Source organism: Lichtheimia ornata, assembly GCF_029851405.1.
Source record: "Lichtheimia ornata isolate CBS 291.66 chromosome Unknown scaffold00009, whole genome shotgun sequence".
In the NCBI taxonomy this organism is placed as follows: domain Eukaryota; kingdom Fungi; phylum Mucoromycota; class Mucoromycetes; order Mucorales; family Lichtheimiaceae; genus Lichtheimia; species Lichtheimia ornata.
Window position 1 is genome coordinate 280,054 of NW_026695329.1, and position 23,043 is coordinate 303,096.

The 23,043-nt window shown below is 43.6% G+C and overlaps 9 protein-coding genes across 9 annotated transcripts; 5 read left to right on the forward strand and 4 right to left on the reverse strand.

Moving 5' to 3' along the window:
* Positions 1-237: 237 nt before the first annotated feature.
* Positions 238-2,493, forward strand: O0I10_002983 (V-type proton ATPase subunit B; the record flags this gene model as incomplete). Its single annotated transcript, XM_058483058.1, has 10 exons — positions 238-322; positions 395-450; positions 656-754; positions 833-1,004; positions 1,066-1,205; positions 1,267-1,475; positions 1,534-1,808; positions 1,873-2,060; positions 2,127-2,256; positions 2,315-2,493. The coding sequence occupies 10 exons, from the start codon at positions 238-240 to the stop codon at positions 2,491-2,493; spliced, it is 1,533 nt and encodes a 510-aa protein (XP_058346147.1).
* Positions 2,494-3,319: 826 nt separating this feature from the next.
* On the reverse strand, positions 3,320-5,372 carry O0I10_002984 (uncharacterized protein; the record flags this gene model as incomplete). The annotated part of the gene is made up of 7 exons (XM_058483059.1): positions 3,320-3,406; positions 3,469-3,826; positions 3,890-4,000; positions 4,056-4,116; positions 4,183-4,670; positions 4,730-5,265; positions 5,328-5,372. The coding sequence occupies 7 exons, from the start codon at positions 5,370-5,372 to the stop codon at positions 3,320-3,322; spliced, it is 1,686 nt and encodes a 561-aa protein (XP_058346148.1).
* Positions 5,373-6,161: 789 nt separating this feature from the next.
* Positions 6,162-7,748, forward strand: O0I10_002985 (uncharacterized protein; the record flags this gene model as incomplete). Its single annotated transcript, XM_058483060.1, has 7 exons — positions 6,162-6,232; positions 6,301-6,365; positions 6,424-6,493; positions 6,583-6,722; positions 6,789-6,873; positions 6,939-7,094; positions 7,154-7,748. The coding sequence occupies 7 exons, from the start codon at positions 6,162-6,164 to the stop codon at positions 7,746-7,748; spliced, it is 1,182 nt and encodes a 393-aa protein (XP_058346149.1).
* A 536-nt stretch (positions 7,749-8,284) lies between these two features.
* On the reverse strand, positions 8,285-10,054 carry O0I10_002986 (uncharacterized protein; the record flags this gene model as incomplete). Its single annotated transcript, XM_058483061.1, has 6 exons — positions 8,285-9,344; positions 9,428-9,520; positions 9,585-9,702; positions 9,768-9,794; positions 9,853-9,900; positions 9,961-10,054. The coding sequence occupies 6 exons, from the start codon at positions 10,052-10,054 to the stop codon at positions 8,285-8,287; spliced, it is 1,440 nt and encodes a 479-aa protein (XP_058346150.1).
* A 1,151-nt stretch (positions 10,055-11,205) lies between these two features.
* On the forward strand, positions 11,206-12,123 carry O0I10_002987 (polyubiquitin; the record flags this gene model as incomplete). Its single annotated transcript, XM_058483062.1, has 1 exon — positions 11,206-12,123. One exon carries the CDS (start codon positions 11,206-11,208, stop codon positions 12,121-12,123), a length of 918 nt encoding a protein of 305 aa, XP_058346151.1.
* Positions 12,124-12,394: 271 nt separating this feature from the next.
* Positions 12,395-13,725, reverse strand: O0I10_002988 (uncharacterized protein; the record flags this gene model as incomplete). Its single annotated transcript, XM_058483063.1, has 8 exons — positions 12,395-12,564; positions 12,634-12,675; positions 12,731-12,741; positions 12,841-13,003; positions 13,070-13,228; positions 13,298-13,340; positions 13,403-13,546; positions 13,624-13,725. The coding sequence occupies 8 exons, from the start codon at positions 13,723-13,725 to the stop codon at positions 12,395-12,397; spliced, it is 834 nt and encodes a 277-aa protein (XP_058346152.1).
* Positions 13,726-14,363: 638 nt separating this feature from the next.
* O0I10_002989 (uncharacterized protein) lies at positions 14,364-17,707 on the forward strand (the record flags this gene model as incomplete). Its single annotated transcript, XM_058483064.1, has 5 exons — positions 14,364-14,406; positions 14,468-14,680; positions 14,740-14,765; positions 14,826-15,533; positions 15,590-17,707. The coding sequence occupies 5 exons, from the start codon at positions 14,364-14,366 to the stop codon at positions 17,705-17,707; spliced, it is 3,108 nt and encodes a 1,035-aa protein (XP_058346153.1).
* Positions 17,708-18,676: 969 nt separating this feature from the next.
* On the forward strand, positions 18,677-19,693 carry O0I10_002990 (uncharacterized protein; the record flags this gene model as incomplete). The annotated part of the gene is made up of 3 exons (XM_058483065.1): positions 18,677-19,158; positions 19,235-19,533; positions 19,596-19,693. The coding sequence occupies 3 exons, from the start codon at positions 18,677-18,679 to the stop codon at positions 19,691-19,693; spliced, it is 879 nt and encodes a 292-aa protein (XP_058346154.1).
* Positions 19,694-20,234: 541 nt separating this feature from the next.
* Positions 20,235-21,857, reverse strand: O0I10_002991 (uncharacterized protein; the record flags this gene model as incomplete). The annotated part of the gene is made up of 6 exons (XM_058483066.1): positions 20,235-20,568; positions 20,650-20,932; positions 20,996-21,043; positions 21,113-21,322; positions 21,382-21,639; positions 21,698-21,857. The coding sequence occupies 6 exons, from the start codon at positions 21,855-21,857 to the stop codon at positions 20,235-20,237; spliced, it is 1,293 nt and encodes a 430-aa protein (XP_058346155.1).
* Positions 21,858-23,043: the final 1,186 nt, after the last annotated feature.

The window sequence follows — 23,043 nt, forward strand, 5'->3', positions numbered from 1 at the left end:
GCAAGGAAAAGGAATGACTAAAAGGCAACCGAGTCAAGTGGGAAGATAAAGTACACCCAATCAGGCAACATAGGTATCACACACACGCACACACAGCAGCAGCAGCAGCAGCAGCAACAAGAGAGAGAGAGCCAAATGGCTGATTGACGGCGTCCAAAACGCCCACAAGCGCTTCTTTCTTCTCTTTGTATATTTCTCTTTCCCCCCTTTTCAGTTTCATATACAACTCTACTCGACATGGCCAAGGTGTTCAATGAGAATGAAGCATTCGAACTGCACAAGGCTGCAGTGATGCGCGACTTTGTTGCAAAGCCGAGACTCGGTATGTGAGATGCCCGCGTGCTGCAGATGGAGTGGACCCATTGAACAAAGTCTAACCATGGCCGTCATTTAGATTATCGTACAGTAACTGGTGTCAACGGTCCTCTTGTTATTCTCGATAATGTCAAGGTATGTATCATTTGTATATGTGTATTGCTACTATCTCTGGTATCGAGGGAGGGAGAATGGGGTTATTCTATTCACTGGCGTCATTGGGAGCGAGGGGGGATGATGCAAGTCGGCGGCGGCGGCGTTTTGACACGCTTCGGGAGACACACACGCTTGTCGTTTCAGATATTGATCTCTAACACATTCCTGCTTCCTCTCTTTTTAGTATCCCCAATTCTCAGAAATCGTCGATTTGACTTTGCCTGATGGCAGCGTTCGTGCTGGTCAAGTTTTGGAAGTTCAAGGCAATAAGGCTGTTGTTCAGGTACGATCATCACACCCGCCTTGTATCATCATCATCGTCATCAAATATACTAAGCAATACATACATGCATACATATAGGTCTTTGAAGGTACTTCTGGTGTCGATGCCAAGGCTACCCACATTTCCTTCACCGGCAACACTCTCCAAATCCCCGTCTCTGAAGACATGTTGGGTCGTGTTTTCAACGGTTCCGGCAAGCCTATCGATAAGGGTCCCAAGGTCTTTGCTGATGACTACTTGGATGTCAACGGTAAGTGTGTTTTCAAGCATCCCAAATCTTGCCCATGATGCTAATCCCTTTTATTATTTAGGTTCTCCCATCAATCCTTTCTCTCGTGTCTATCCCGAAGAAATGATCCAGACCGGTATCTCTGCCATTGATACCATGAACTCCATTGCTCGTGGTCAAAAGATTCCCATCTTTTCTTCTGCTGGTCTTCCACACAACGAGGTAATGCATCGAATGTTCTATCCCAAAGCCGCATCAAACACTGAATGTATGTTGCGTATAGATTGCTGCCCAGATTTGTCGACAAGCTGGTCTCGTGCAAAAGTTGGCTCCCACCAAGGATGTGCATGATGGTCACGAGGATAACTTTTCCATTGTCTTCGGTGCCATGGGTGTCAACATGGAAACTGCTCGCTTCTTTAAGCAAGATTTCGAAGAAAATGGCTCCATGGAACGTGTCACTCTTTTCTTGAACTTGGCTAATGACCCTACGTGAGTATATATGGGTGATGGATGATCAAGTTTAGATAATTGACATACATGTCTATAGGATTGAACGTATCATTACTCCTCGTCTTGCATTGACTACTGCCGAATACTACGCTTACCAACTTGAGAAGCACGTCTTGGTCATTTTGACTGATATGAGTTCTTACGCTGATGCTTTGCGTGAAGTCTCAGCTGCTCGTGAAGAAGTCCCTGGTCGTCGTGGTTATCCCGGTTACATGTATACCGATTTGTCGACTATTTACGAACGTGCTGGTCGTGTTGAAGGCCGTAATGGTTCTATTACCCAGATCCCTATTTTGACCATGCCTAACGATGGTAAGTTTGATTGTGTGTGTGTGAGAGAGAGCCAAGAGTGTTGTATGCTCATGTCATTCTCTAGATATCACCCATCCTATTCCCGATTTGACTGGTTACATTACCGAGGGCCAAATCTTTGTCGATCGTCAATTGCACAACCGTCAAATTTATCCACCCATCAACGTCCTTCCTTCTTTGTCCCGTTTGATGAAGTCTGCCATTGGTGAAGGTATGACTCGCAAGGATCACGGTGATGTTTCCAACCAATTGGTAAGAAAATGACTGAGGATACATGCATATGGCAATATTGGCTCACCTATCTTTTGTATACAATAGTACGCCAAGTACGCTATCGGTCGTGACGCAGCTGCCATGAAGGCTGTCGTTGGTGAGGAAGCTTTGAACCAAGAAGACAAATTGTCGCTCGAATTCTTGGACAAGTTTGAGAGATCTTTCATTGCTCAAGGTAGGTTGATGCTGCTACTTTACTTTTCGATATATGCTTACGTGCTTGTTTTCTCTAGGTCCCTATGAATCAAGAACCATTTACGATTCCTTGGACTTGGCTTGGTCGTTGTTGCGTATCTTCCCTAAGGAATTGCTCAACCGTATCCCACAAAAGGTGCTTGCCGAGTATTACCAACGCGATCGCAAGGGCAAGCGATCCAAGGGTGTTTTCGATACCACCGAGGATAATGAGTAAAGGGATCATCATTAGCTTGTGTAAATCTCTGTGTGTTTTCCTCTTTGTATATGAACAGCAACAATAAAATAAAGTGAGGACTTCTATTTGCTTCATTTTGGCTATTATATACAACGTTGTTCAATAAAGGGTACTGAATAGAACTATAACCATACGCGAGCCGCATTAGGATGATGGGTATTTCAACCAAGCACAGGGGTGGTTTACAAAGAAATGGGAAGCATAACGATCATGGGAGCAGTAAGTAACGAAGACTAGAAAATAAAGGGTCCAGCAACAGCTAAAGGGTTGGATTGGTAAAAGTCACGTGATATTAGTATCCATAATACATTCAATCCTTCATCATCGACGCACCAAGTGCTGCTTACAAGCATTAACCCCACCCTCGATAGGGGCATAAGAGCAGGCGGTGGTGTTGTGCTAGGCAGTGCAATAGTGCTACTTGTTACTTTGGGGTTGACATGAGGAGTTTTTACAGCTGTTGGGTCTCATGCCATCGAACAAGACGAACGACGGTGGGAAAGAGGAATTAGAGAGAGGGCAAAGCGAGAGAATAACGTGATGCAAACTTCTTGGTGGTCATGAATGAATCCGTGTTATGAACCCTTGGTGGGGTTATTATCATGTTCGCGATCTGTTTCACCAGGATCATGCATAAATCTGCAACTCATCAAGACCCAGATAACAACACCTTTTCAACCCTCGAGTGCCAATACATAAAGCATAGGTCGTTTACACAAGAGAAATCTCATTTCAGAAAAGCTAATATGACTATGCCAATTTTTTCTTGTTTAATAATGCAAAAGATGATGCTGTATATGTATAACTAAATTTCCCATTCATTCTCACTAGGCTTCTCAAAAGCCATGGCAGGCTCTCGTTTCCGTTTACGTCCAATCTCATTCTTGAAGAACTATGATAACAGCAATGTTAGATGACCATAGTATACAAGGATGATGATGGTAGTTGACTTACTGTAGCATAGGTATGGTCCATGAAATCCTCCAGGTTGTATTTGGGTTTGAGGAACTTTTCGGAAAAGATCTTTGCAAGCGTGGATACGTTGGCGTAATAGTGTTGTGCAAGCGTCTGTACTTCCCAGAGTGATGACTCAAGCGCATGGCATTCATAAGGATTCTTTTCATCGAAATCAAAAGGATCGTCAGCTTTGCCGACAGCGTCGTTGCTGTGGATCAATTTCATGCAGGTAGGATGGCGTCGGAGCAAGTTGTAGATGAAGGGAACAATGGTAACACTGGCAGCTGGTGGTGCTGTCAAAGAGAGTCGTGCTAATCGCTTAATGAAGGCAGCAATCAATGCAGCTGGCAGCAATCTATAAAGAAAGGAACATCAGCGTTATTTATATTGAGGATGATGACGATGATGATCAACTTACGAGGATGATAAAAAGATGTCGAGCAAACGGAAGAATCGAGATCGGTATTTGACATGCATAATATTGCGATCCAATAAGGTGTAGAGTTTATGATAGAAATCGGGATAATCCCTATTAAAGATGTGTCAGCCTTTGTCCATCCCTTCCTTATCCATTGTATACTTACAAGTTGTGTTCGGTGATGAGAATGAACAAACCATTGAGTGCTAATAAGCTGACAGCTCCACCTAGCATTGTGATACTCGTCTTAGTACCGAAAAAGCGATCCATCCACAAAAAAAGGTTACACTTACCAACATTGTAGGAATCGGTCAAAAAGTCCATGAGAAGCTTGGGTTCGAATAGATGCAAGAGAATCCGCTTATGCAACATCAACAATGTCTTCTTGTAGAGCTCTTCAGTGAGTGGAAGACCAAGGAAGGCAAGCCAACCGTTTTGGAATGCTCGTTTGTGTGCGTTGAGATGCAAAAGGAAAGGTTTGCTGTTTCTTTCTTTCTTGCTCAACTTGCTTTGTGATTTCTTGGTATCATCCTCTTCATTGTCTGAGACTAAGCCCGTATCACCCAATAAGAGAGCATCCTCATCATCCTGATCCATCATATCATCCTCATCCTTCTTGTTTCCTTGTGCATGTGGATTGGGATGTGCTGTCCAAAATTCGTTGATCTCCTCAGGCTCAGTGGGCATGGATCGAATTCCCTCCAGGATACCAAATGTGTTCTTGGCCACAATGGCACCCAATGCCTTCTTTTTCTTTTCAGTGATATCCTTCATGATGCCGCTAAATGCATTCGTTAGCATTCAGCATGTTGCATTTTCCCATAAATACATTGCACTTACGCAGCATCTTGATAAAAGTAATATCGAACATCATCATAGGCATTGACGTATTTTTGGACAAATTCCTTCTGCAACTGCTCGCTGAGATTGTCGTTGGTGATGACGGCTTTGACGAGTGGGTTGAAAATGTAATTGGCGAATTCATAGTCTTTGCCTTGGGCCTTGCGATATTCGGAATGCGATTTGATAAACGTCATTTGAATTTGAAGTGCTGGAAGCTGTAGACCAGGCTCATCATGTACAAGGAGTTGACGTAGCATATTCAAGTATGCATCCAACTGAGTATTCAACCAACTGGTCACCTTGGCAGCTGCCGCATTGGATTGTTGATGTCGAGTGGTATCAAGGTCGCCATTCATTTGCCACCGAGTGAATACACGATGTAAAGCATGGATAGCAGCATGGACAACTTGTGGATCCTCGTCAAGGTGCTTTTTGGTGAGATCGATCAACTGAACAATGTTGTTGAGATTGGCTTTGTCTGACAAGCTAGCTTCAAGCGTCCTGATCTTTTGTCTCGTCTCCTTGAAATGCGCCTATTGCAGATCCCTTTTATATTAGTTGTCTGCTAACATGGTGCGATTGTTTGTTTTCTTACAGGATTGCTTGCTCTTTTTCTCTTTTTGTTGGGTGGCGGTGGCATGGTCGAGATGCAGGAAAGGTAAAAAGTGGAAGAAGAAAAGTTTTGTTGTGACACCCCCAATTGGCCTCCTCCTCCCCCCAAAAGGGCGACGATGGCAACACAAACTCAGAAATCAAGTTGACATGACATGCAAGCTTGCAGGAAAAGCCGCCATGGATGATGATGGAATGAAAGCCCAGGCATTGACATCTCGTGAACAAACGGCAGAGATCTCGGTAAAGAACATGTTTATGCAATTTACTTTATGGGCATGCCATGTTTATTACCGAGCAAGTACAATGTGTCATTGTCGTCACCACCCCACCATATCATCATCACTCTTCTTTCTATACTCTCAGCAACCATGTGAACATATGAAGGGGTTGGGATCCAATTAACCTGGGGAATCATGCTGTATAATTGTATGGTCCAAATGCAGAGTCATCCCTCTGGTGGTGAACAAGATGAAAAAAGGGGGGTACTTGTTAATGATGAGGATGCTCACCGGTGGAGTAACAAGGTATCCCTGGGTAATGGTGCATGTTGTTTAAGCATGTAATGATGGAAAACACGGGTTTATTTGTTGAGTTGATGCTGATCATCTTCATCCCTTGTCCCTTTTTTTTGTTCATGGTGGCAATCAAGTTCGGTCTAGGGAAGCCGGGTGATCAGTCTGTTTTGAAAAGATACCGAATGCGTGGCCGCAGAAAAAAAAAGTTTACATGGTTAAGCTATAAATAAAGGTTTATTGTCTTCCCCATCCTTGGACCCGGATTTATTTTACTATTCTCTCCCCTTTTTCTCTTCATCATGTCAAGAGGATCGATATCACACAGCTACGAATACATTGCAGCATGTTCTCAAATACCCACTTTGCCAAGGTACATAGTGACCTTTGAAGCATGCAATCAGCAACAATAACGATTAATACATACACATGCATGCCTAGTCGGTTTTCATTAACAGTACGACAGCAACCTGTTCAAACTCGTCAAAGCACTACCAACGAACGAGGTTCGTTATTATAGAAAGTCATCATCTTGTATCCCATACGCTGATGTTTGTATAATAGATCGTCGACCGGTAGATCCACCACCCATTGTACAAATCAAGCTGGAGGATGCCATTCCTCAAGAAATACAGTGAGTATAACGATATCACCCACCATGTGCTGGGAGTCTTAGTTTGCGGCTGCATATATAATAACAAGGAAACATTTATGTACCAAAAGAGATTTCCTGCAGAATCCTTACTTTTTCATGTGTGCCAGCTTGGCACATCCGGTACGAGATGAGCCGGTGCATGAAGTGAATGGTGTTTCTGGGCAAGCTGTTTCATCCATGTATAAGCTAAAAGATTATGACAATCACGGTACATTTTCATGCATGATTCCCGATCCATAATGCAATCACTGACATTGTTTGCCGAAAATTGTAGATGGTGGATTCTTTGTTTTTGGCGACTTGTCCATTCGCATGGAAGGACAATATCGCATCAAATTCACTTTATTTGAGATCACCTTGTATGGCTCATTTCCTTTCTCTCATTATAGCTCTGCTAATGCTAATGTTCCTTTTGTTATGATAGACAAGGCGCAGTAAGCCTTAAATCAATCTACTCTGATGTGTTCTCGGTATACTCTTCAAAGACCTTTCCGGGAATGTTGGAATCCACGTTCTTGTCTCGCTCGTTTTCAGACCAAGGGGTACGACTACGGATTCGAAAAGAACATCGTGTGCAAATGTACGCTATATACCATTCTTCTTTTATGCTTTATCCCATGTTCACACTAGTAGACATAGGAACGGTTCTCGTAAACGCAAGGCATCCATAGCACATGATGATGATTCACCTACAGAATTAACATCGTCATCATCAATGTCCTCCACAGCAAGCTGGTATTGGCCAACAGCACAGCAACAACAACAACAGCAACAGCAGCAACAGCAGCTAAAACAACAACATGCATATCCACATGCCAATAAGGCTAGTCGTCGGCTTAGCATGGATTTGCCGTGGCCAGCATCATCACAACCAGCTCGACGTTCATGGTCATTTTCAGTACAACGTGATGAACCTGTACGTTTACCACCTATTCGGAACATCATGTCACCACCTCCACCATCAACTACAACCCCACAGCCATCCATAGCAACACCAACACAACCGCCTCCTCCTCCTATACAACAACAACAACCGCCACAACCTATGCATCCAACAGCTGTGGCGAATGGAACACCCTCGGCAAATGGTGCCGGTGATATTATCGAGGTGGATGCAGCTGTAGCCATGATGCAACTTGCCTCTCCACAACATTCTATGGTGCATTTATCATCCACCACACCTCATCATCATCACCATCATCAGCGGATTCAAAAGCATTCAGCTGTATGGTGAAGAAGTTGCAGCCACCAAGTATCTATTACATTCCTCCTCCACATCTACTGTATGCTGGCTTGGAAAATGAATTACACTTATGCCGATATCCCACCCAACAACCCTTTTTCTATACATAGTCACCTTATCTATTGTCCATACTATATTCTCTCCTCTTATGTCATTGCACTATGCCCTTTTTTGCTTTCTTCTTTTTGCTTCCAACAACTTTTCTTTAATCCCAACCATTGTAAATACATTACTATCAAACTCGGGATGATCAATCAAAGAACGCTTGTTGAGTAGTTGCTTGGATACTGTGTCTTGGGGTGTTATTGTCATGGCAACGGCAAAGGATGATTCCTGCAACCCACTTTACATTCATGTAGACCTCCATGCAGCAACAATATGAAGAATCGGTGATGAAGAACAAATTGACTTTTTATCAATGATGGATACTGCTGATGTTTGACAAAGAAGAAGAATAGATAATGGCAATGGTGATGATGATGATGCGATAAAAATTGGATGTTGATGCATGTGACATGGTGATTGGATTACAGCACGCTCTTGAGTTTCCTTTCCACTTGTTCCCAATCATCCGTTTCTATCTTGACAATGGGCCGTTGGAAATGGTTTTCAATCATGTGCATTTGTTCCCATGTTTGTTTGTTGTGGACAAAATTGATGCTGACGCCTGTACGCCCAAATCGACCGGTACGACCAATACGATGTAAATACGCCTCATAATCCGGTTGCCTTGTATTGTAGTCAATGGGCAAGTCATAGTTCACCACCAATGTGATTTGTGAGATATCAATGCCACGGGCAAGGACGTTTGTAGTGATCAACACCTTGAATTCGCCACGTCGAAAATCATCCATGACCTTGTCACGTTCCTCTGCTGTCATTTTGCCATGGAGTGAAACCACCGCGTGGCCCATGGAAGTCATTCTTCGTGCAATCTCGTCCGCCGTCTCACGTGTGTGGCAAAAAATGATACTTTGGCTGACAGTCAACAAGTCGTATAGGTTGCATAGCACCTCATATTTGTGATCTTGGCTATCACAATCCATGTAAAATTGCTTGATTCCTTCCACACTGAGCTCTTCACGCTTGAGTGAAATCTCGTTCGCTTCAGGCGCAAACTTGTTGGCAAATCGCCGTACATTGTCAGGAAACGTGGCTGAAAATAGAATGACTTGTAATGGATGTGGCACTCGAATCATCGCCTTGATGCGAATACTTTGATCACCCAATCCAGCTTGATCCAACATATTATCCGCCTCATCCAATACAAAGAGCTTCATATGCTGCACTGCAAGTTGTCGTCGTCGAATGGCTTCTTGCACTGTACCAGGTGTGCCCACTACCACTTGTGCTTGTATCGTATGCCCACGCGTCAACGAATCCTTAACTGCCAATGCCGTTGTGATTTGCGTGAATTGTGACATCTCTTGTACCACATCCATGATTTGTCGTGCTAATTCACGCGATGGCGCGAGACATAGTGCTTGTGGCTGTTTCACTGCTGTATCCACCCGAGACAACATGGTCAAAACAAAAGCTGCAGTCTTGCCGGTACCACTTTGCGACTGGCCGATCATATTACGTGGTCTATAATAGTAGAAATAAGCTTCCTGGTTGTTGATAGCGTCCCCTTGTACAGGCACATCCCATGTATCTCCTTGAACACTTACGGATTGGAAAGTAATAATGGCAATGCACGCTCCTGAATCTTTGATGGTTTGGAAAAGCCCATAGCATATAAGCCTTTGAGCAGATCAGGATTCCTATACACAATAACACCCTTTAGATACGCGTTATCCCATCCATCCTTTGCAACAACACACTTACAATCCCAATTCTTCGAATGATTTGACAGAATACAAGGGTGAATTTGGATCCGCTTGTTGATCAGCTAGCTTCACTTGGACATCATGATTGCTCTTGATAAGATTACTGGATGGAGTGTCTAATTCAACATGTATATAAGCATTGGAGATTCCACGATGATCGCTCGAAATAGTAGATACAAACCATCGTCGTTGCTCTTGATTTGCGCCTCTATCATATAACATGTGAATACCTCCAATGGTTACCCATCATCCTCAATTGTATTTACCTTGAGATGGCTGATTCGTTGTCCCACTAGAAGCTGGTGGTGCCATCGCTATAGATGATCCATATATGAGTAAAGAAGACAGCTGTTTACACATGCTTGTATACTCACGCTTTGTGGTTGTGAGGTCTCCAAGCTTTACAGTGATATTGTCCACCGAGTCTAGAAAGTATCCAAAGAAAGGACTGAGTCGCAATGTGTACATTGAGAAGAAGATGAGTTCGATCCAACGTTGACCATTGCAACAAGGAAGAATAGGAGGTCATTCCACCAGTATCACTCCTTCTTGAAAGCAATGAGGATCCCTGATTAGCAGCTAGCGTGAATAAAGAGAATACATACTGTTTGACATGGTCTCAATGAGTGGGTGTGTGATGTGAGTGAGTCAATGTAATAGGAGGATGTGTGTGTGTGTGTGTGTGTGTGATAAAAGAAGAGGTGCGTGAGTGAGCGGTGATGCATTCATCCATGCATGATCGTTCCTTCTCTCTCTCTCTCTCGGAAGTGGAATCACAAGCTCAGCTCAGCCCAGCTAGCATGACGTTATTTATCCATGCAGCACGTTCCCAAGCACCCGGTTCAAGTGATGAGCAGAGCTCTTCCTTTTGCACAAACCCCCCTCCCCCCAAATCTATTGACAACCCCTTCCTTCCTTCAACAAGAAGGAGTGGCAAAGTGGGATGATGATGATGATGAAGGAGATGATATAAATATTGACTTTGTTGTTTAACGTGTTATGAGTGATGTTAATGACTTTTACTACTACAACATTAGTAATGATCATGGCAACTCTTGTAATATGGTCCATCATTCAAGCACGCACGGCTGCATTGAAATTATTACAAGCAGCAACAGGGGTTGGTTTGCATCATCGTCCTGAGCAATGATGATGTACGCTGATAAGTTACGCAGCACCCCCCAAAAAATTTCAAGTTTCACACAGCCAACCATCAATCACGGATACCACCGCAGCATAATGATGCTACTGAGTGCGTTGCATGTATCATTTCTTTATATTATCAATGACAAGGATGACGACAGTGTCATCTGCTATGCTATAAAAATAAGCTTGTGAGAGTGTTATGGGGTGTGTGATTGACAACAAAGAAGAAGGATGGAATCTGATAGAAGTGTCCAGATCGCTCTTGTTTCTTTCATCATCGCCGGATCCACCGTATATGGGATGATTTGACTCACGAGAGAAAAAGCAGGGTCGTACACTTGGCTCCGTAAGAATGGACCAATCGTTGATGTTCATACCACGCCAAGGCGTTCAGCTATATAAAGCCGGAAATTTCCAGCATCCAGAAACCGCAGCTACCTTTTCTTTCTTCTTCTCCCTTTTATTCAAACAACATGCAAATCTTCGTCAAGACACTCACCGGCAAGACTATCACTTTGGAAGTCGAGTCCTCTGATTCCATCGAAAACGTCAAGAACAAGATCCAAGACAAGGAGGGCATTCCTCCAGACCAGCAACGTCTTATCTTTGCAGGCAAGCAGCTTGAAGACGGCCGCACCTTGTCCGATTACAACATCCAAAAGGAGTCCACTCTCCATCTTGTCTTGCGTCTTCGTGGTGGTATGCAAATCTTCGTCAAGACCCTCACTGGCAAGACCATCACTTTGGAGGTTGAGTCCTCTGATTCTATTGAAAACGTAAAGAACAAGATCCAAGACAAGGAAGGTATTCCCCCAGACCAGCAACGTCTCATTTTCGCCGGCAAGCAACTTGAGGATGGTCGCACTCTCTCTGATTACAACATTCAAAAGGAATCCACTCTTCACTTGGTGTTGCGTCTTCGTGGTGGTATGCAAATCTTTGTCAAGACCCTCACTGGCAAGACCATTACTTTGGAAGTTGAGTCATCCGATTCCATTGAAAACGTCAAGAACAAGATTCAAGATAAGGAAGGAATTCCCCCAGACCAGCAACGTTTGATCTTTGCCGGCAAGCAACTTGAGGATGGTCGCACTCTCTCTGATTACAACATTCAAAAGGAATCCACTTTGCACTTGGTGTTGCGTCTTCGTGGTGGTATGCAAATCTTTGTCAAGACTTTGACTGGTAAGACCATCACTTTGGAAGTGGAGTCTTCGGATTCTATCGAGAACGTCAAGAACAAGATCCAAGACAAGGAAGGTATTCCCCCAGACCAGCAACGTCTTATCTTTGCCGGCAAGCAACTTGAAGATGGTCGTACTCTTTCCGATTACAACATCCAAAAGGAGTCCACTCTTCACCTCGTGTTGCGTCTCCGTGGCGGTTTCTAAACACATTCACACGATCACCCCCCTTTATCATTGCGTCCTCTCATTCCCCCCTTTAAGATAGCAACTTTTACTTCGCGTATCATTCATTCTCTTCTTTAACCGTTGCTTTCATGTAAACAAAGATCCCAATTGCAAATCAAACAAAACATGCGTGAGTGTGTGAAAATGATGAATGTGGTGTTCTCTTTGTTCATTTGGTGGGAAAAAGTAAAATCCGAGTTACTATATATAGTTTAATATCATGCGTTGATTCACGTCGGCCATTATACTACTACTGGTTGGATGATACAGCTTTGGGTTGTTGTTGTGATGAAGACAATGAAGATGGAGAGCCCAAGATAGTACACAACTCTTGCAATGACATGATGGTGTTTGGAAGTTGAACAGGGGATGGGGCATCTTGAACCAAGGCGGGTGCAGAATCTTGATAAGAGAGTTTACCTATCGGAAGCAACATGTGGCATGATCATCAGTAGGGTGATTTATATGCTGAGCACACACGTTACATACTTCTTTCAAGTAAAACGGAATGCCATCCAGCATCACGAGCTCCTATAGACACAATGAGCCTTTCATATGTATACCACACGATGAATTTATCACTGACCTTGGAAATCCCTATCCACAATAACAACAATGAAGCGGCGACGGTCCGATTTCATGCATGAATAAAATAATCACAATGATCCCACGCACCCACCCACGATCAATGCTTACTTTTCGGCATCATCACCCACATGTAATGCATTCTGAGGAGACACATTGGCAATTTGTAGTGCCTTGTCAAAGATCTCGAGAGCAGGTTTTTCATATCCAGCAAGGCAACTTGGCAATACAAAGTCGAAATGTTGATCAAGGTTTAAGCTCTTGATAACCGATACTACATTCGAGATATGTATATAAGCAACCTCCCTTGACTTTTTGTCCTCTTGGATCGTTGACTTACACACTCGCTCGTCCGAGTTGCTTATGACACCCATTTGGAATCCTCGACGTTTCAGCTCAGCCAAAGTCTTGTCAACATCCGGAAAAGTGGCGTAACCTTCCGCAGTCATGAACCGCGTATACAATGAGTCAAAAAGTCGACCAAAGATCGGATCAAGATCTAAATGGTATATGCGTGTAGGCGTGTGTGAGTATTCAAAATCCTGCTACATAGACAACATTTATATACCTTGCTTGTTTGCACCTGCTCCCAGGAACGTCGTATAGACCAACTAATGATGGAATTGATAAGGTTCATCGCATCCCGGATATTCCAGTCTTGTCCCATATTTACCTCTTCCCACCATTCACGCGGCGTCATACCGAGTTGAAGGCCATAAAAGGGTGCACGATCAAGTTGCTTCTTGTAGGCATGACCAAAGTTTTGGCTGACAGCACTTTTAGTCACATGGATACCGAAACGAGCAGCTTCTTGTGCCTAATGAACAACGCATGGGGACCCCATTAGCAACTGAGTGGTCGATGGCAGTCAAAGAGAGAGTGACGATTACTTGCGTATTGAGCAGATAAGCTACCCTTTGGTTTGAAGAGGGTGTTGTAGGCGTCAAAAGTGAGGAGGCGTATCCGTAAAGGAGCTGTAGTTGAGGTGGATGCCATGGAAATGAAGAGGAAGAAAAGGACAAAATATACTATACGGGTCGGGATGGAATCTTGTAGTTTAATGCAAAATGTAAATGGATACAATTACACGAAACAAAAGGATTGGATTCCCTTTCCCTTCCCTCATGTGAAATGAGACACGGACCCACCACCATCATCATCACATGCATATTTGTTATCATCTTTTTATCCACGGGTTCATCGATATTGTCATTCGTATATATAAAGAAGGGGATGAATAGGTTGCACAAGAGTGGTAGTAGTTGTATTATTATAAGGGAGAGTATGAATCTATTATAATGATGCATGGTTTAACCCCTGGATGCATTATCGAAACAATGGGTTTATTCATGTATTGCATATACGTGTTTCGTGTACATGTATCGGCGGCATTAGCATCAAGAGGAGATCGAATACAGAGTCCCCGCTGACCGTTTTATTGAAAGGGATACTTTATGTACGTACACACATACACACAACTCACAGCTACATCTATTCTCGCTGTGTACAACCAAGCGTCTCAGGGGCGGAGCAACACTTTTGGACTGTGGTACACACACACATACACAGCTTCTTCTTTCTATCTCTCTCGCTCTCTCTTCCTTTTCATGTTTACTCGTTAATCCTACGCCACAATGAGAAAAGATGGTCGAGCACAAACAGCAGCTGTGCAAGTTGGCAAGTATAAACCCATTCTCTCTTGGATGATGGTGTTGTCATTCTTATCTCTCTCCATTAGCCCTTCGTATACGCCCGTTGACGGAACGAGATCGTGCCCAGCCTCGGTTTGCAAGTCTATCAGAGAATGATGTGCTCCGTGCACAGGATGGATCAGTCCATATTGTGTCGCAGAACAAGATGTTCCACTTTGATCAAGTCTTCAAGCCATCCTGCACCCAAAGTGAGATCTTTGCTACGGTGGGCGAGAAGCTTGTACGCAAATTTGTCGATGGTAAGTAAGGAGCAAGGATAAAAAAACAAAGGTAGCGTACTAATCGATATCACTTTTAGGATACAATGTCACTATTCTCGCTTATGTATGTGTTATTTGGACAAAGTGGATCAATAGACGCATTGATCTAATATCATTCATATAGGGTCAAACGTCATCTGGCAAGACATATACAATGGGAACAGCACAACATCATGGATCGTACGACATGGAACACGAGGGCATTGTGCCACGAGCCGTATCACTCTTATTTGATATCCTTCAACAAAATGATACTCGTTCACCATCACCCACTTCATCATGCTCTTCAGCTTCAAGACCCCAAAGTCGTATGCGTCCACCAGGTGGCTCAAGATTAATGATGGCCCCTTCATCCATTCAACAGCGTCAACAAAGCAAATTTCGCTATACAGTCAAAGTCTCCTTTATTGAGATTTACAATGAAGAGCTCGTGGATTTACTCAACCCGGCACCTCCCAATGAACGACCTCCCATCACGATTCGCGAAGATACCAAGGGACATATTTATTGGGCTGGATTGAGAGAAATGACCGTACACAGTGCAGATGATGTCTTATCCTACCTCGAACAAGGCACCCAGAATAGAGCTACGGGTTCAACGGATATGAATGAAAAGTCATCTCGTTCGCACGCTATCCTATCAGTCACCTTGCGACAAGAACGTTGGGCAGATAAAAATGGCGGTGGCAACAGTCGTCCTGTAAGTCCGTCGCCTAGTCTACGAGGGAAACGAGGTGGTACCAGCAACAGCAAAGCGAGTGGTGATGGTGATGGTGAATGGATTATTACTACCTCCAAGTTCCATTTTGTCGATTTGGCTGGCAGCGAACGTGTAAGTTGAAGTTGTCAAGATATTAGATAACATTGTATACTCATTGTCATTGATAGCTCAAACGTACAGCTGCTGAAGGTGATCGACGTAAAGAAGGCATCAATATCAATGGTGGTCTATTAGCACTCGGCAACGTCATTTCAGTTCTTGGTGATCCTGGAAAACGAAATCAGCATGTTCCTTATCGTGACTCAAAGTTGACACGTCTATTACAAGATTCGCTAGGTGGTAACGCAACAACATTGATGATTGCTTGTGTCAGTCCAGCCGAATACAATTTACCCGAGACGCTCAACACCTTACAATATGCAAGTCGTGCTCGAAATATCAAGAACAAGGTTGAAAAGAATGAAGTTGAGGAGTGGATGACAACCGACAATATCGAACTTTTGCGTACCATGGTCAGCAATCTCAAAAACGAGCTCAAAGCGGGAGGTGGTAGCGGTGCTACATCCAAGTTATCATCACCAGCAGCGGCATCACCTGTGCCTGGTGGCAATGGTGTTCCTGAATTATTGGCAACGGATGATTTTGATCAAGTATACCAGGAGCAGAGGATGGTTATTGCTGACTTGCAGCGACAAGTGGAGGAATTGGATGGCGAGGCATCTGTTACTCGAGAACGCAATCGCATGGTCGAAGAGGAACTTAAACGATTACGACAACGAGGATCACAAGAAGTGGATGATGCCAAATTTCAGCAAATTGTGGAACCAGTGATTGAAGAATATGAGAAAACACTATCAAGCTTGGAGTCACGACATGCAATGGATCGTGCAGCTATCACTCATGCGGATGTGCAAATTGAAGAGCAACAACGCAAGATTGAGCAATGTGAAATTGTTATGGAGGATCAGGAACACCTTATCAATGAACAGCAGCTCACTATTCAACGACTCAAGAAGCGTGAAGAGGCCAATGAAGCTCATATTCGTGAACTTGAACAACGCATGGCACAATCCGATGCCGAACGTGCCAATGATGAAGACGTGTTGAGCGACTTGCGTACCAAGGTGATGCGATTCCAAGAGATGGATGAGACTACGGAGCGACATATTCAAGAATTGGAACGACAGCTTGCTGAAGCCAATGAGGCACGCATGGACATGCGTAAAGAGTTGCGCCAAGTCAAGGCTCAAAAGCAGCAAGTAGAATTAGAATTGGATGATCTCAACAAGCGATACGATGCTCTCGAACACAAGTTGTCAGCTATGATGGAAGATGTGGATAAGACCAAATCGGGTGGTTCTTCACGATCCAGCAATAGCGGTGATGATCAATCAACGACCACAACCCTTGCAGGCTCATCCATTTCAGATGATACAGCTGTTGGGGGATCAAAGAGCTTATCTCCCGAAGATCGCAAAGCATTGATTCAACAAATTTCACGATTGCAGCAAAACGTGTTTGCTTTACAAACTCAATCTGAGGAACGTGAAGCGAATGCAAACGCACGGATACAACGATTGCAAGAGGAATTGGATGAAGCACTCACTGATAAAGATATGGCTATGCAAGAATTGAGTCAATTTCGTCAACAAATGGCAAAGCAAGGTCAATATGAAGAAGCTGTGGAGCGTCTTGCTATTTCCAATAGCCATGATCATCCTCCAGCTCCATCCTCACCCACGCATACCACCAATACAACATCCTCCACAACCAGCAATATGGATATGACAGGCAAATACATCATGTTACACGATCAATACTCGGCACAATCGGAGCGATTGGATGTGGCCATTGAAAAGATTGGTGCGTTACAAGCATCCAATTCGGTTGTTTCTCGAAAGCATGCTGTATTGATGCGTCGTGTTTCTGATTTGGATCGTCAATTGGCGAAGCAAAAGCAACGCGTGGAAGATGAGATGATCAAGTTTGAGGTTGATTTTGATACACACTTTCAACAAAAGAATTCCGACATGGTGGCAGCTGTATTGGGTAAAGCCGAGCACGACTTGGAATCTTTCAATGCTACTATCAGCAAGCTCGAAGCCAAGTTGCAGAAAACCGAAATGGCATTGGCAGGCAATTCGTATGAACGTGATATGGAAGAGTTGATGCACAAGATGGATGCGATGATTATCCAACCCGAAAACATCATGCAACAACAGCAACAAATGTTGGAGGAAGATCGTGCCTTGATGGATGAATACAACAAGGTGTGCTCATCATGATATACTTAATCTTTATTCCATATACCCTTCTTTTTACACCCCCCCCAGCCCAATTTTTGTCCTCTCTTTATTCCTCCAATGTACATATATTCACAACCTATTAATGATATACTAGTTCCATCATGTTACAATATTGAGGAGGGGAAGTGTGATAAGGAGGGTGGTTCAATGATCTTTTTACCTTGCATCGACCCTTGATCTTTGCAGAATTCACAACGTGGATGATCCGTTGGTCTATCACACAATGACACCACCACCACCACGCGGTAAATCAAAGTCATTACAGTAATTAAATGTTGCCATCCAACTCCCTAAAGTACGACCGACATATGCTTCTCGCACGTAAATTTGGCTCCTTGCTCATGGGACCCGGACGTAACCCGAAAGGGTAGTTGGTGCATCTTTCAATGATGCTACCTTCACGTTCCGCGCTTGTCAATAAGCATCTTACTCCGAGAGGTGATTGATTGATTGTTTACGTACACCGCTCCATTGTCCTTTGTATCATCATTCATTCATGACCAAAAAAGGGATCATCTCATTATGGCCATTTCATGGTTCACGTATGACTCTAGTGGGAGGAGGAATCAAAACTTCACTCATTCACGCAGCATGTATGTATCGAAGGCGATCTTTCTCTCTTATGAAATGTACATAATCAGGCATGTTCAAATGCAAACATGCAAATTGACAATGCTGCATGCGAATGATAGGTGCGATCGAGCCAATTAACGTGGGAGGTGATACAACAACACGTTACACGAACCCTGCTTTTTTGCCACTTGCAATGATTGAGACCTGGGAACATGATGGTTCCCTGTGTTCGGCTGTCAATATATAAAATCAAGGTCATTTTTCTTGGTTTTCATTTCCACATCAAATCCATTCCCATCTGACAGGTTCAGAAGTCTCATTTTCCTTTGTGCTGTGCACTCCCATTACAACCTTTTCATTATCATTATCATCATCATGCAACCCATCACACTCCTTTTTGCAATGCTGTTTCTGGTGCAGGCCATCATCATCACACCCGTTGTATGGGCTGACAAAAAGTCCGACACATGGTCATTCAAGAATTGGAACAAGTACAGGAGCAATGAAATGGCCTGGCGTAAGAAATGGGGTATTGACGAATCAAGTGGCTGGGCCTGGCCCCACGACAATGACGGCAACCATAAGATTGTGGCCGATCCAAGTAGCAAAAAGACATCCGTGCTTCGTGTCGAGTATCCCAAAGGAAGCAGCAACCCACAAAGCGATCCTCAAGGTGGCATCGGATTCTATGCAGAGCCTTTTCATTTGAAAAAAGAAGCCAAGCAAGTCGTCCTTGAATACCAGGTGTATTTCCCTAAGCGATTTACATTTGTCCAAGGTGGAAAATTACCTGGATTGTATGGTGGACATGAAGGATGCTCTGGTGGTGCTGATGCTGATAGCTGTTTTTCCACGAGGTATAGTGTTGTACATGGTGGTTGCTGCTTTGTGTATAGTGCATGTAGTAATTGACATCATGGTGTGTATCATTAGATTCATGTGGCGTCGTAAAGGCGATGGCGAGGTATATGCTTATATGCCGGAAAGCAAACAACGCAAGAGCCTTTGTGATGAAAAAAACAACATTTGCAACTCTGACTACGGTTATAGCTTGGGTCGTGGTTCATGGTCGTTCCCTACTGGCGAGTGGACAACTATTAAGCAGACCTTGAAGCTCAATTCTCCTGGCAAAACCGATGGCTCAGTCACTGTCCATGTCAACGGGAAAAAGGTCTTGACCGAAAAGGAGCTGGCCTTCCTTTCCAAAGACACCGGTCAAGTCATTGGCATTGGTAAGACATATTGCTTGTTATTATACCATACTTTCAAACTCATATATGATTGTCCTGGATAGTCTTTGATACCTTTTTTGGTGGCAACGGCAAAGAATGGGCACCAAAGAAAAAGATGTACAGTTACTTTAAGGGATTTTCTCTCAAGACTAGCTACTAGAAACGAGGATACGGCTTTCCCCCATTCCCATAGCCCTACAAATGTAGCATTGTACATACATAGAAATGAAATTTCGTTAGCTGGGCTGTACCCAAAAGTTATCACCCCATCCATTTTAAGGTCTATTTTGAAGTTAACGTGATTTGAGCCTTGTTACCTTGTGCGTGTACTGACCCCATGTGCTATGCATTATAGAGGGTTGTATGTATAAGCCTATCTATGATCGATAATGGTTTCCATCAGCATCGTTGCTTCCATTCCGCTTATGGTGCCCATGCCGTGACCCTTTACTGTGTTCACGACTTCTTAGGGAGAAGAAATCTTAATCACGTGTGCATCATGTTGATCACATTGCATCATTAATGATCTTCATAGGTGTATATTCATAACATTCCAACAATGATGGTGAGGGTACATCTATGTATGCGATTGATTTCTATATACCCATGTGAGCGGTAAAGTCTATATAATCATGATGTCTTGTGTGCGTATTCTTATTCACTTTGGCTGGGAAACGAAGGGATGGTGGTCATGGTTGGCGTTAATTTGCACGACTTGATGATGGCCGATCTTGTTCAGCTGATGGGTTATCATCATGCTGCTGCTGTTGTTGTTGCTCTCGTTGTTTCTTTTTGTGAAACTCGGCGAGATCTTTTTTGAATCGACTCAGCGTCTTTGATGGATAAAGGGAAAGCTGATCTCTGGTCATAAGGCACTTTGTGAATTGGCCATGTTGGTACAAATATTGCATGCCTGGGAATATGGCTGGATCAATGAATCGATCTTTACGCGGCACAAGCCGATACACTGACTCGGCATTGTAGCTGTCATAAAAGGTAAACGCTTGTGCACCACAAACGTCATTGATCGGTTGTCTGTTTCGGGAACAATAGCAGCTTGTCAGCACATCTCCTCATGATCTTTCTTTGTGTTGCCATTGATGTATAATGTTGTACCTAAATACCATGCCACAGTCTTGTGCTTTGGTCATCATCCATCGTAGTGCGTGATTGGCAAGGACGTGCGATGACTTGGGCACACCGGATAAATCAGAGTGTGTACCAGGAAACCATAGTTGCTCAAGCTGTTGGTGCTCTCGCTTGTGGGTAGCGTATTGCATCAATGTGGGCCTAAACCAAGCTCTCTGTTCATGGATAGAAATGGCATGAAAGGCTGAGATGACCTTGGGAGAGAGCTTTGTATCGTGAAAATAATGCAATCCATGGAACAAGCTCCATACTATTCAATATTAGATGTCAACGTGGGATAGCTTCGTTGCTGTTCTTTTCGTTTATTCCTTACACAATGATCCACCAAGGTACCATGGAAGACGAGGCACGCCAAGGCTACCTGTAAAATGGATAAAGAATGTCAACTACGCCTTGTTGAAGCCCACACAAAGGAGAATCATGTACCTACCAACGGTATCAAAGCAACCAAGGAATCGAATGTCTGGATGCCAACATTCGTATTTGGCACGAAACGCCAAGCTCTCTGGATCGTGTGGGTGGCTGGCTCTATCTTTTCGACGATACAAGCTGTATGCTTCGTCCAATGCGGTAGTGATGTGTTTGCATGGCAACAAGCCTACATTGTAGATCATGCCTGCAAGACTTCTCGCCGCATAGGCTATGGGTAATGGTATTAAATAAGGAGTTGTCATATGCAATTACAGAAACCTTGCATACCTCCACGAGAGACACCCAAAAGCCAAATCTCGTCTTCCTCACATTGATAGTTCTCGCTGAGGAATGCATAAGCTGACAAGATTTGATCGCTGATACCAAATCCAAAAGCACCGCCCAAGTAACGTTTGATACCATCCTCAGCACCACCCACTCCTAGAAAATACTCGGCCACCTGGATGTAATGATTTGGATCGTCATTGGCTTTCACAGGGCGTGATTCCTCAATGTTGTTGTAAAATCGAAATACATTGGTATGAGCTGGTCAAGTGGATGTTCGTTAGTGTAGTAGAAAGAGAACAAGCTTGCATGCATCTACCTGACGGCGTGTTCCATGTTCCATCGAGGCACGCAATGATGCGACGCCGTGGCATTTTAGGTTGCTTACAGCCTTCATGCAACACAGCCATGTTGCTGCTGCTGCTGCTGTTGCTGCCGCTGCTAGTATTTGTAGTTGATGGTATTCTTGTATCAACCATTGTTTGAGTTTTTCTTTAAACGCAATCTTGTTCGTCTTTGCTAACCTGCTCTTGATGATCGACTTTTATATGAATCACTAGCAAAATCAGCAGGAATGACCATGTGGCGAATGGAGCATTGTTTTATGCTTGGGCCACCATCATCATGTTCTCAATTTTGGTACAACCCCAACACAAAGGTGCACGCATGAACGAATCTGTGCCACCACATCGTTACTTTTTCGCAATGCGCTACTCTTGTCCTGTGATTCATTTGATATCATAGATGACCATGAGCTTGTAAAAATGACAGGTGGATCTATAAACGAGCTATCAAAAGCCACGTTGGATTGGTTGTGGTCATGGCTCAACATGCCGCTATCCATAATGTAAAAAAAGGAGCTAGCCATATCTTTCAAAATTTCAACCACGTTTCAAATTGCTCATGATCACCATTACAGGTTCTGCTCATGCATGGATCGCGTAAAGCATCAATGTTGGTATGCAATCATGCTTTAATGCCATTATCGTATACCCTAAAACGATGGTCTCGGAAAAAGGAACATCAAACAGCGTCATCTAGGTACAACAAAGGATGACAGATGGACATTGTAAACACACATGAAATTCATCCTGCATTCTCGGGAATCGGGGACACATTGAATGCCCCGCTCCTGTAGTCCCCATAACTTGTCGATCCATTGTCGTAGATATTGATGAATACAAGCACAATGAAAGTCGCCTAAATTCTATCGCCTACTACATCAAGGATGTTTTTATTGCATGAGATTGATTGTTTGTATATGTTTTTAGCAGTAAAATTGTCATCATTTTTGACATGTGGATGATCCAGGGGCAACACAATCATATCGTGAGAAGAATGCCATAGTGCAGCCTTCGGGGCTTTCACCTCCGTAAGCTCCATTTGTCATCCGCAATGCTATCCATCCGACAGTCATGTGAGCATTTCTATTTGTTACATTATCTTTTTGGAGGTGCATGTTGCCATGGCAATAGGTTAAAGTGATAGAAAAACAAGATTTATGAAGGGCTTTATGCTTGGATGACCCTTGATTTATGACCTACTTGACTACATAGTGCAAAACAGCTTGCCCGAGACACATTTGCTTCCGTGGTTTCCCGCAACATGTGAAAAGTGCGCGGGAACTCCCGAGCTTTACAAGTGTTTACCGCGGTCTCCCTTAGC